At 47.2% G+C, this 12,968-nt stretch overlaps 1 protein-coding gene across 1 annotated transcript in view; it reads right to left on the bottom strand.

The window, feature by feature from the left end:
• Positions 1-12,968, bottom strand: part of IGFBP2 (insulin like growth factor binding protein 2) — a 57,531-nt gene that overhangs the window by 2,940 nt on the left and 41,623 nt on the right. Inside the window, exons 2-3 of the mRNA XM_021526187.2 lie at positions 1,886-2,109; positions 351-491 (exon numbers count right to left, since the gene is read on the bottom strand). Coding sequence (XP_021381862.1) covers positions 351-491; positions 1,886-2,109 — 365 coding nt within the window. The remainder of the gene's footprint in view (positions 1-350; positions 492-1,885; positions 2,110-12,968) is intronic.

The raw sequence follows: 12,968 nt of genomic DNA, 5'->3' as shown, positions 1-12,968 counted from the left end.
CAGGACAAGATCTGGCTCAAAGTTCAAGAAAATAGACCTAGACAGATAAGCAGCTCTTGTGGGGAAGACAAACTAAACTGATTCTCCATCTCTGGACTGCCCACAGCCGTATGTGGATGTGGATTTCATCTCCACCTGCAAACTAGTGGCTGCAGATGCACGTGGGTGTAACTGAACCTCTCCATGCCACGTGCAGCATTTGCTATCTACCCCACACCTCACATCACACACACGGTATCAGCCCAGCCCTGAGCTATGCATGTTCTGTGTCTGCACATGGTGGGGACAGTGAGCCAAGGGCTGCTGCTGGAAGCACAGACAGACCCAGAGCCCCCACTCTCCCCACTTACCTGTTTGAGATTGTACAAGCCATGCTTGTCACAGTTGGGGATGTGAAGGGAGTAGAGGTGCTCCAGGGGCCCTCGCTCATCTGGGAGCCGCATGGTGGATATGCGTTCCAGGACCTGATCCAGCTCCTGCTGACAAGGGGTCTGAAAACAGCCCAGAAAGCAGAAAAGAAATGTATTATCAGGACAATGGTTCCATTCAGCATTAGCACTGTGGACAATGGGAACACCAGTAGGGATGAACACATGTGCATCCCTAAAGACACAGGTTTGCCACTGGGTCCTTGCTGCAGAGTTCAGCTCCAGGCACCCAAAATCAGAGTCATGCATAGACATGCACGTCTCCCATGTACCTGATGTGGCCAAGAGCCAACATAATAGCAGGTCCCAAATTATGGATACAGAGGAGAAACCTCAGAGAGGCTACCATGGCTCCCACTGGTGGTGGCAAGTGACATGAAGCAGGGCTAGTCCGAACAGATCAGGAGGATTTCCATACACATAGCCCAGAGCACACACCTGTGATGCAGTTTTGGCCCAGAAGTACAACTCAAAGGTATATGAGACTCCATGGGAGTGGAGAGAACGACCTGGGAATGGGAGTACCCCAAGCCAGCCTCTGGAGGCATCCTTCTTGCTCCACAGCAGCTCCCAGACAGGGCTTCCAGCCAAGGCAATGTGGTTGAAATATGCCTGATGTGAGCCAAAATGAGTCCATGCCTCTCTGATCCTGCAGCAGGTGAGGGTTTTTTTTTTTGCAAAAGAGCAGCAGCAGTGTGTGAGCTCTCAAAGTTGATGGTGCCTGCGTTTTATTTCGAACTTCTGTTCTGCCTAGTCCTTGGAAAGCATGAGGGCTCTTTTCAAGCTACTTTCTGTCCCTGTGCTCCCCAGATATTAATACTCTGTATGTTTACAGGGATGTATATTGTAGACGCTTTGGGGCGGGTTTCAATCTCCATCCCCATTCCCATCCCATCCAGTTGCCTGGATCAAACTTCCCACTAGAGGGAAGCCACGGCCAAGAACTGGATAACACACAGGGACAGACAAGAAGACTGGGAGGTCTTAGAGCACTCTCCCTGCTACAGGACGGTCACACAGGTCATTCTCGGGGCTTGTGGCATCCTTTAACCTGGACTGGGGCTGCCCTGCAGCAGGCAGACAGCCCTGCTTCCGGCCCCTCAAATCCCCTTGAGCCATGCCGGCTTAAGGAAAAAGGGTGTGAGAAAGCCAGTCCATGGGCAAGGGCATGCCTGCACCGCTGCAGAGGTGGATGTTTAGCCAGCAGAAGCCCCCCTTCCAGAAATGAAGCTGCAATGAAAATAAAGCATCCTGACCAGCATATCAAAGTTCATTAGATGGAGCATTCAGCCCCAGCATTAGGCCAAAAATGTTTGCTTCTCCCCAGTTTTTTCTTTCAATTTACTTTTTCTGTTTTTAAGACAGTTTATAGCAGATGACACCTAGGCTTTGCATTCAGCATTTCCCAGTAAGCCCACAGCTGCCCCACTCAGCTCCCCACAGCCCTGCCCTCTCACCCTGCCCGTCGACAGCCGTGACTTTTTGGAGTCCTCGTGGTTGTGATGGGCCTTGCTGACTTTGCCCATCTGCCGCTGCTGCTCGTTCACCTTCTCCCTCATCACTGCCAGCTCCTTCATGCCTGTCTTCATGGGTTTCCTCCCTCCAGCTCCACTCAGGATCCCCACGGTGCCATCCACGTGGTTCTCAGCAAGAATGCTCTCAGACCGGTCATCACCATTATCTGCAGGAGACGGGGCAGACAAGGAAAGTGTCCAGCTCAGTCAGGCGCTGCCTCACATGTTCATCCTGCCCTGGATCATTTTCAGACGTGGCTGGTTACCAAGCCATAAAATCTTTGCATGCAAAAATTTTAAATTGCATTAGCCCTTTCATCTGGAAGGTGAGAATAGATTCTTTTGTTCTGGAGTTATTACCACTCTAAAAGACAGTTTAGAGAGCAGGGGAAATTGCTGCTGGAGAAGTCCTTTCTGGCTTTTCTGTGACCTTCTAAATTACTTCCCAAGAATGCAATTTTCCCATTAGAAGTCCAGTTGGATTAGAGATGCCAAGTGTACTTCAGCTCCAACACTTAAAACCACAGTGATTAGTAACAATACCTTGAGTCCATCTGTCATCCCCCAGAGTATCTCCAGGAATACTTACTCAGTATTCATGCGTTAAAATAAATTCTCAGGTCTGCTTTCAAAAACACCTCACCTCTGTACTGTGGCCATGTGGCCACCCTAATATCCTTTGGAGATCCTGCCATTTCAGTGATCATCAGCCTTGCCATACCATCCTTCCCATTGTTTCTCATACACTCTGCTACTCATTTAACTTCTACATTCTTCTGCATTTGGTCACTTCTGCTGACAGTGGAACAGTCACAACTCTGCCGCTGCTGAACGCCACAAGATCCCAGTTAGTTCAGCCATTTCAAAATCAGTTAGCAGAAATCTGGGGATTTCTGGTCTTTTTCCATCTGCTCTGCTGTGCTTTATGCATTTTCCCAATTCACCAGGAATTTGTGAGAGTAAACCTTGCCACAGCAGGACACAATGGTCACAATACTGCAGCCACCAGTCTCTTTGGACTTTGCACTGGCAATGAAGACAGATCTCAATTCCTCCTGTTTGCTCCAAACATGCAGGAGGTGACAGTTGATCACTCCTTGTTGCCTGCTCTGATCTGGTGGGGCAAGCACATCTAATACTACAGTTGAATAGAATATTGAAGCTGACCCTGAATTAAACTGGGACTTCATGCAAGACCTCCAGAGGTGCCTTCCAGGCCAAATTAGGATTGAACCCACACATGCACATCACCTCCCAGTGCAATAACCCAGGCCAGGCTTTGTACATCTCAGTATGTATCTCTCTACATAAGACCTCTTCAGCAGCTCCATAGGTACCATACCAGGGGACAGACCAGGCTGTTCTGGTGATGGTGACAAACAGGAAATGTCTTTCAGTATTGCCAAGGAAGAACTGTAGCACCCAACTTCCCAGCATCAGAACTTTCTCTAGCACCTCTAGTTTCAACTTTCCAGTATTATGGAAGTCAGGCACTTATCTAGTGGTAAAGAAATCATATCAAACTGTGCATGATGCAGGGCAAGCAATGCTTTAGGTCACATAACAGTACTTAATTTATGGATCTCTCCTGCTTCTCAGAGGACCAAGCATACAGAGCATTTACAGCTACTAACAGTTTATTTTTTCAGAATCTGCATGATGATGTTTATCCCTACTGTCAGCATAGCCTTACTGTCATGACAGAGTGAAAAATCACAATAGAAAGTGCTTTATTTCTGCCACAGCTTTCTAAGTTAGTTCTTTCTTACTCTTTTCAGGTATTACAACCCCAAGCTCATAAAGGAGAAACTGTGAGAAGCATTTTGTCTGAACTTACTCAGCAAACATGCAGCTACCTGATGCCAAGATGGCCCAGGTGAGCTGGATCAAGGAGCCATCCAGCCCAGCCTGCCATTAATGAGAAACCATCAGCAGCTGCTTGGGAGCAGAAGGACCATTCCCAGTCTGTGCTGTAGACCAGCAATAAGAGCACTTTCATGGTTGAAGGCTGCATCTGACCCACAGGATTCAAAAGCCACCAAAGACCCATCCCTCAGTGGATTTGTCCAGTATCTTTTTGAACTTCTTCATGATTTGTAGATATACTAAATGCATTTGGTCTGCAGGTTTTTAGCTGCTTAGGTAGCAACTGAAAAGCAAACATAGGGCAAAACCAATCTGGCAAAGCCCATTACTTTCCTCAGTTCTGGTTCCAGATGAGAATTGAGACCAGGTTTGATAGCCAGATGGGCAAGCTCAAAGTCTAAGCTGCTGTCTGGTGATTACCATCTGGCCATCATCCTAGAAGTCAGACAAGCAATATTTTGAGCAGGAATATTCTGTTTATACACCAGTCTCCCCGTTAATTAGAAACACATAGTAAGAAGAGAGAAGGCCATGAGGCCACCTTTATAGAGAATCAACTGAAAAAGCACCATGAAGACATGGGCAAGGCTGGAGAGGCAAGGCTGGCTTAGGAGAGTTTTAGCCTTCTGACCTCTTATGTGCTCCTCTCCTTAGCGCCTCCCAAGTTGTCAACAACAGCAGAACAAGGGCAGCAGCAGGGCAGGTTCTAAGATACGCTGCAGTTCCCTGCTTCATTCAGAAAAAGATGGTACAAACTGACAGAAAAGCAGCAAACTGGAAGTGATGTCTTGCCCCATCCATTCTCACTCGTTCCTGCCTCCAACTAAAATACATCGACATCTGCCCAAGTAAGCACTGTGCTAGTAAATGAAGGCGAGCTGGTAAGCCTCTTGTCGGCTGATTCATTCACAAAACCTGCTTCTGATAATATTTTTGTACATTTTTCTCACTTTCCAATGCTAACAAGTATCAGCCCAAAGAAAACCACTGATGGGAGTGGAGTGTGCAAGCCAATGTGTGTGAACACACCCAGGGACAGAAGAGATTGGTCTTGGCTCCCCAGGCACCATCACAGGAGCAAGACTGGATCAGCAGCCAGGAAGGTCTAGCTGCTATTGACTGTAAGCTCTCCTCTCTAAGGCCAAGTCAGCCATGGTGAGCCATGCCTTTGACCCTGCTGCCAAGGCTGATGGCAGAGCCCCACAGCAGCTTTTCCCTCTCCCAAATCTGGTGCTCCTCTTAAGCGAAGCTATCCTGACTTGGAGCTTCCAGGGGTGGCTTCATCCCAGGGGAAGGGAGATGAGACAGAAGACGTTGGCCCCATGTGCAGAGCACCAGCGTTTCTTTCAGGACAAGCTGTATGCACAGGAGAAGGCTGAGAACCAGGTGTGAGGGACCACATTTGAAAGAGCAAAAGGGCCGGGGAGCAACAAGAGTGGAGAGATAAAGACTCGAGGTCAGGACAGCACAGAGCATGACACAAGCCAAATAACCCCTCTTACAGCCAGATAACATTTTCTAATGCTGCTGAAAAACTGCAAGTCATGCTTGTTTATTACAATCCATGAACTATTGAAGCCACCTACCACCCCTACTAGCATGGGATGGGCAGGTATGTAATAGCCTCAAGACACAGAGCCCTGATCTGTCATCCTGACCACGCCTTTTTGCTGACCAATTTCAATTCACTAACTGTATCTGTAAGGGAGTGGTGCCAAACTCCAAAACAATTGTTTTATAGTTCTTTCTTACGGCATGTGGAAAACATCTCCTGTGTTATTTCGGATCAAAAGGTAGAGAGCTTTGTGCAGGGTGGGACAAGTGTGGCAGGAATCTAAGCAGATAGCTGAAGTTCTCCTGAATGCTGATGTAGAGTCCATTAAACACCTCTCTACTTGCCAAGAAAACGATTTCTTTATGGCCTTTTTCAAGGAAAATTCCCATTTGCTTCAATGGGGCGAGGACTTGGCTGAGGGAAAAGCCTGTTCAAATGGCCATCAGTTAACGTCTGTAGGGAGCTGCACCGTCTCGCCAACATTTTCAAAAGCAACTACCAATTTCCAGTGCTAAAATTTTTGGGAATCTGGTTTGAGACCTCTAGACACCTCTGCCGAGACAGCTGAGAAACAGAGGGGCTGAAAAACAACCTGTCACTTCCAGAGCTATGAGAAAAAATGTACCAAACAAAAAAAGGCAGCTGCCTCAGGTTAAAAATATATTTTTATCCCTTTGAAGAGCCCTGAAGCGTATCAGGGCTGCGGAACAGGCTGGAGCCAGTAGCACTCAGCACAGGAGGGCCAGGCTCTATCACGGGGAGCACACACCATGCCAAGGACTGCAGCCACCCTTGCCAGTGCTGCTCCTGCTCTCTCTGCACTTGCTTTCCTTCATCAACAGCTTGCACAGAGGGTTTCACGTGCATTTGCGTATCTGCCCAAGGTGTTTGTAGTGTTTAAATGCTGATTAAGGTCCCAAACCCACAGGAAGTTTCACTCAAGTGGCCTTCAACACCCTGCCTGAAACCCCACTAACTGGGGGTCCCAGCTGTGTCCTGGGCTGGATGTGGCTTACATCTCCCTCCACAGCAATCACAGCCTGCAATGGCCAACACTCTCCTTCTGAAGATGTCTAAGAGCTTTGCAGTTCATTAATCACCCTGAAGACAGAAAGGTGTTTATCCTGAATTGTACACGGTTAAAGAAAACAAAAAAAAAGAGCACAGAAATATTTGAGAGTGATGCACAAAACCATGCATGGAATATATGGGCAAATCCAGAAACTCAAGTCCTGGCCTGGCACTGCACCATGTACAGGAGTGATCACACTTGGGGTTGCAGGAATGCAGCATCCATGAAGAGTCTTTTCACCCTGAGTAGCTGTCTTATCTAGGTTTGGCACGTTTTTTGTATCTTTTAGGTTTTTTTGTCTGCAAGTTCTATCATTTCAGGATAATTTAAATGCCTTATTGCTTGCCACTTTCTATTTTAAGGAGAAAAGCTGCCTGTCCCAGGCTGCCAAGAGGCCAGTGCTTTTCCTGTGTAGCCTGAGAGCAGACAGAGCCTTTAAGCCTGATCTTTCATATGCACAACAGCCCCACTAGAAGAATTGTGGGAAGGTAGGGAAGGAGCAGACAAACCCCAACCACAGCCCCGCAACCTCTGGTTCATCAATCTGCAAAGTACTTCAATAAGAGCCCTGGGCAACGGTGCAACAGCTCTGGTGGGTGTGTGTGTTATGACCTGGAACTCAGAAGCCTCAGAAAAACTTTGCCAACAAGTCTTACACTGGCATTGCAATTTCCTCATCGCAGGAGCTGCCAAGAACAAAGCCCACCCTTACACCGAGGATCTCTGGCCCCCACCCTACCCCCAAAAAGGACCCAGGGTTTGCTGATTACCACTGCCAACCTGCAAAGCACTGAGCTGTGGCACAGCAGCCATCCACACTCAGCTAGCAGCAGAGGGACAATGTGGGAGCACCATCATCAAGCCCCATCATGGTCTGGCCCCATCATCATCAAGCCAGTTTGGATGGTCTGTCCAGAGGTAGATTAAACCAATGCACCCACTCAACTTTCACTCTTCACTTTGCACAAAAGTGCATCTGGAAATGCCACAGAGAGAGCATAAGCAATGGGCTGTGTAGGAGAGGGAGCAATGGGAGAAGGGCACACATCAGAGAAGTGTCATCTGCCTGGAACAGTGTCACAGAGGGTGAGCATGGATGCTCAGGGGAGGGGCAGAAAAGAAGACCATTACAGAGCAATTCTTCCTCTGCTCTCCTTCTGGCTATCAGCAGTTCAGAAACCAAAGCTATTTTATCTAGACTAGGTTTAACAACCATTGACAGACCTAAGAGGGAAAAGCTGTGCATGACCCCTTCTGGATTCAAGTACAGGGACACCCCCATATTGCTTCCTGTCCCCTCTCCTCAGCCAATAGCCTGTTCTGCTTAGCCTCATCCAGTTCTGCACAGGGAACATGTCATGTTTAAGCTGTTGATTTGGTTTCCAAGAACTTAAAAGTCCAGAGGCGTCTGTGCCACCCAGCTTTTGCAAGGACTGGCATGAAGACCAGTCATCCCAATCTCTCAGAAACACAGGCTACCATCATGGGACACTGATCACTTGAGAGCATTTCTCCATCTGCTGAAGAGGTCCCCGGGACTCTCTGCCTGCCTGCACTCCCAGGGTTATTTCATCACACCAACTTGCTCAGTATCAGTGAGGAATTGCACACCACAGCCAGAAAATTCCTGCATTAGTCTCCAAGAGCTTGCTTTACCTCTGTGATAAGCTGTCCACAAAGCACTCTCAGATCTCCTGGGGCCAAAAGCCCTAAGGGCTCTGCAAGCACCTTTTTTTTTTTTTTTTTTTTTTTTTTTTTTTTTTTTTTTTTTCCATGAGATCTTTTCAGCTCATCTTACTAGCAGGGAAGGCAGGACTGGGGAGGGAACAGGGAACAGCATGTTCTGGCCAGGGGTTGCTTAGCAAGCTCCTCTCCCTACCCTGAGCAGCTGGCACTGAGGGGTGATCCAAGGGGCACCCAGTGCTTTCCTTTGACTCCAGCATCCTACAGGAAATGCTTTATGCTCCTCCAAAGTGCCAGGGACACTGACTCCGGGCAGCACAGCTTTCAGCAACTTGCTTTGCTCTCTTTTCTCTGCCTCTTCCGGGTGGCTGGAGAGCTCAACTTTCCCTCCTCCACTAACCTAGGTCCAGAGCCAGAGGAAAACCTCTTACCACTGCACAGTGCCGTTAGCACACCTGTGCACCTCTGCACACAAAGGCCTCCAGGATCAAGGGAGAAGTAATACTGACATAAAGCTGATGTCAGATGAGGATAGAAGAGGGACTGAGATGTCTCTTCCCCAGGGCTTTACTTCAAACAGACTTTACTTTTTTAACTATGTTTGTAGACTGGTTTCCCAAGGATACAGGATTTGTGCAATTACACAAACTACCTCTGTGTTTTTGCATGTGTGTATGTTTGTATGACTGCCTGTCTCCCTATTACTTCTCCTCTCCCTCCACCTCTCAATATATCTACAAACACGTCAGCAAATGCCAACTGCATCTCAAACAGGAACACAATTCACAAAAATAGTTTCATTTCCACCATTTCATGGAAACCTGCAACCAGGCTGAAGAGAGACAAAATAGCAGGGTATGTTTTGCAAGTTTTCTTTCCAAATGATTTGACTGAAGGGCCAAGTAGCACATTATCAGTGCACTCTGTGCAGACCCAGCAAAGCACAAACCACCACTGGGGAAGGTCTGTTCCAGTCCTCCTCCTAACCAGCAGTGAGCCTGCATGTATTATTTGCAACATCCTGCTCTCTCCCACACCAGCTGTTCACTGTGTGCCAAGAATGGTGAGAATGCTGTTCAGGACCCTCAAAAATGCAGGACAATGCTTCAAGGCCCTTCATTTAGCAAGCTTCCACTTACAATCCTGCTTTTCTTTCACCACTTCTCCTGAGCACGGAGCTGCTGTGCATCCCTGTGCACACCTACAGCAGAGACATTCTGGACTTAGCTAAAAGCTGAGGAATCAGAGGGTCTCATCTCATGGCTGATGACAGTGTTTTTGTGCATATACTTAATCTCAACACGTGTGAAGGCAGCATGCTCAGGGGAAAGACCCTTAACGCGTCTGGAAGGTTTTGCTGAGTGAGGCTCTCCAAGCTCCCTGCCACCATAAAAGCATTCCCCCTTGTTAGTGAACCGTATCTCAGCCTTTTCAACACAGTTCTACAATTAGCCCTCTGCAAAGCTCCAACCTTCCCAGCAGAACCAAAGGAATTAACTTGAAAATACTTCCCAGCTTAAATTAATTGCATTGCAGCTTCCCAATTTGACATTGACCCTGTCTGTAAAATCCCCAGAGTAGTTACCAGTTAGCCATTAAAGGCTTCTGCCTGAATGAAAAAAGCCATTAATCCTACCAGACCAAGTCTCTGCTCTCCTTCCCTGCTCACTCACTTGCATCTGTGTGGTCTTCAGGCACCCCAAGAAGCCAGAACCAATTTCTAGTATAAGATCAGAAACTAAATCCTTGGTTCCTATGAATTTCCAGATTAGAGGTGAACCACAAAATCACCTTACTCATTTCCTATAGGTTTAACTGCTGTGTTTGAATTATCTGTATTTACACAATGGAAACATGGGCTCATCTCTAACCCTGAGTCCAAATCTATCAGGAGTTTTGCATCCCACAGTCCAGAGTATGCAAGAACAGAAGAGTTTTCCTTTCCTCAGCTTCCATGAGGGTGCCTGCATGTTCATTACTGTCTAGATGATCTCTGTTTGGCATTGGGCTGCTGCACCTCTCTTTCTTGCAGGAGAGTCAGATGCTGCCAAAATTACAGGAACTGTGAATCTCAGCGAGGCTGATTTCCAGGTATGACGCTCTGCAGCCTGCCAGGAAGGACTGATGAAGGATGATCTCTGACCTTACGATCTGATGGACACACAATCACAACAAGAAGCTCTTCAAAATCACCTTAAATGTTTCTGTCTCCCTCATATATTTTGGAAAAAAATATACTATACAGGACCTTTTCAGACCATTCTCCTATTTTTAAATTATTACATTTATAGTGTAGGCAGCAACAAGCAAACACCATGGTAGTTGCAAACAGACTGCCAAAGATCAGTTTGAACCTGCACAGAGATGCAGTACTCAAGGAAGTACTCACCTCTGTCCATGTCTCTTGGATAGGGTGCTTTAGCCAAATACAAGTTGTCTTGCTTCAAGGGGAGAGAGGTGGCTGAAGGAATTTTTGTCGGTTCTTTCATATAAGAAGTTAAGGGAGATAGTCTCTGAAAATGCCCTCTGCCTGTTCCAGCTCCTCAAGGATAAACAAAAGCTCACCAAAAAGATGTCCTCTGGCTCTGGAAGCCCAGCTGCAATTCACTGATTTGTAGTGACCACTTGGTGCCTGTTCACAACCCCCGTCAGGATCACTGGCTGGTGGGGAAGTGGCTCTGGACTCAGCATGAGCAGAGGAGCCTGTGGCAGAATCCTGCACAATCTGGGAAGGCTGTGTGCAGCACAACCAGAAATCTGACTTTGGACCCTCAAGAAAGGTAGAAAATTCCTCAAAACTAGGAATTAAAAATCCCCAATCAAACAAAAAACAACCCACAAATAAAGCAAAAGACCCCTTAAAATGCAAAAAGGTGCTTCATCCTGCCTGTGAGAGCCATCTCTCGCCTATCTCAGGTATTGCTCTGCTCCCTTTCAGCCACATTGGCTTCTCCAGTTATTAGGCATACAAATGGAATGAACTTCAGTCATTTGTATGACTAGTTTTTAAATAACATCTCACTTTTCCAAAGTCAATTTTCCAGACAGCAGCTCAGGCCAGGGCTCCCCTCACCACCCACCCAAAGCTCATTGCACATTTCCTAAAGGTCTGCCTTTTACAAAACACACTATTATTACAGTAATTTCTTTCTAATTTCTCAGAAAGTCTGCCAGAGCCCAACGGCCAATACCATCAGTGTCACGTTAAGGTCCGCTGGACCCACTGCCCCCATGCAGCCCCTGAGCTTTGCACCTTAAAGCCAATCCTGTTTGCTTTTTCCCCAGAAACCTGCATTCCCCAGGCACAAAGCATAGGTGCCTCCAAATAAAACCAGAACACTGAACCGTAGGTAGAAGAGGGAGTATCTGCTGCAATTTAATTGAGCCTTTTTTGCCCATGAGCATCTCCCAGCTGCCTCCAGCACTCACAGTCATTATCTTCCCTCCTCATGAGGGCTATTACTTAGTTGCTATATCCCACATTTAAGCCACAAGTTGAGCTGTTCCCAGATTGTGTTTTTTTCTCATTTGACATCCAAGCTAAGCAACACCATAATTGTTTCAGGTTATGTCAAGACACTTTGCCCATCTGTTCTTGGGGCAGTATTTCAGCCAGTTTTGCAGTCACTTTGCTCAATTTCTGAAGGGACTGAGCTAGGTCTTGCATGTGTATTTGTTACACACAATTACTATTTATCTTAGTATGTGCATTTACTGAAACAAGGCAACTGCCACTCTCTAAGGATAAAGTCTTCACTGATACAGTACTGCTACTGAAAAAACCAGGAGCTTTGACACAATTAAGACTTTGCAGATTCATCCCACTGCTGACCGGCACATGCACACATGCAGGAACACAATGAAATGTTCAAACTCATGGGCACTCTACCAGAAGGCAGCAGTTTGATCTGTAATAATTGTATGTGCCATACAAGGGCCATGCACAGTCAAGTAATGCAAGGCACCTTTACGGTCCCTCAGCGACTTCCAACCTCCAATGCCCACAGGATGGCCACATCCATGCCACTTGGCCTTCAGAAGGGGAAGCTTCCTCCCCACAGGTGTGAGGGAAGCAGTGCCAGACAGCCTCCTCCTTCACTCTGATGATGTTGCTTTAGTCTCTTGCCTTTTTTCTATAAAGGGCTGGATCTCATTTTGTTTGAAAAAGACTCTCTATTTTGGGCCACCCATGAAGCTGCCCAAATTCAAACCTCGGGAGTTTGTAGACTCCTGCTGAGCAAAAGGCAGGAAGAGAGTGTCATAAAACTGTGGCAGAGGAAGAAAAGACAGGGGAACATCAGTAGCTGCATTCCAAAGGAGGATGGAGGCATGGCAAAGCTTAAGAAACAGACCACCACAGAACACAGTGACAAATGTGATAACCCAGCTGAACTACTGGAATGGAAGCTGGGGTGCACATCAGTCAGCTTTCCATTTGTGTACAGCCTGCCAGCACACTCAGCACCAAGCACCCTGGTGTGTTTGCTTTACACCTGATCTACACAGCACCCCTTTCTTGGCCAGACAATCTGGATACTACTTAAAGCCTTGGAAGAGATCCAGACATGTGGCAAAGAGCACTTGAAAAGTGGGATCTGATGATACATTGGGTGGGATGGCCCCCAAGTTAGAGAAAACCACCTCTGCCTTTGTAAACGATCCAAACAGTGAAACACTGAGCTTCTGCAAGGAAGTGCAGGGAATCCCCCAGCTTCAAGGAGGACTGGCAACCCCATGGAACTCACCCCAAAATGCCAAACGCCATAAGCTGGCTTGTCGCATATGGATGTTTACATCCCAACTCCAAACCAACCCGGAACATGATGCACACCTGACGTGGGTCAGCCTCC

Source organism: Lonchura striata, chromosome 8 (genome assembly GCF_046129695.1).
Source record: "Lonchura striata isolate bLonStr1 chromosome 8, bLonStr1.mat, whole genome shotgun sequence".
Lineage (NCBI taxonomy): Eukaryota > Metazoa > Chordata > Aves > Passeriformes > Estrildidae > Lonchura > Lonchura striata.
This window is presented reverse-complemented; position numbering and strand designations above follow the sequence as displayed.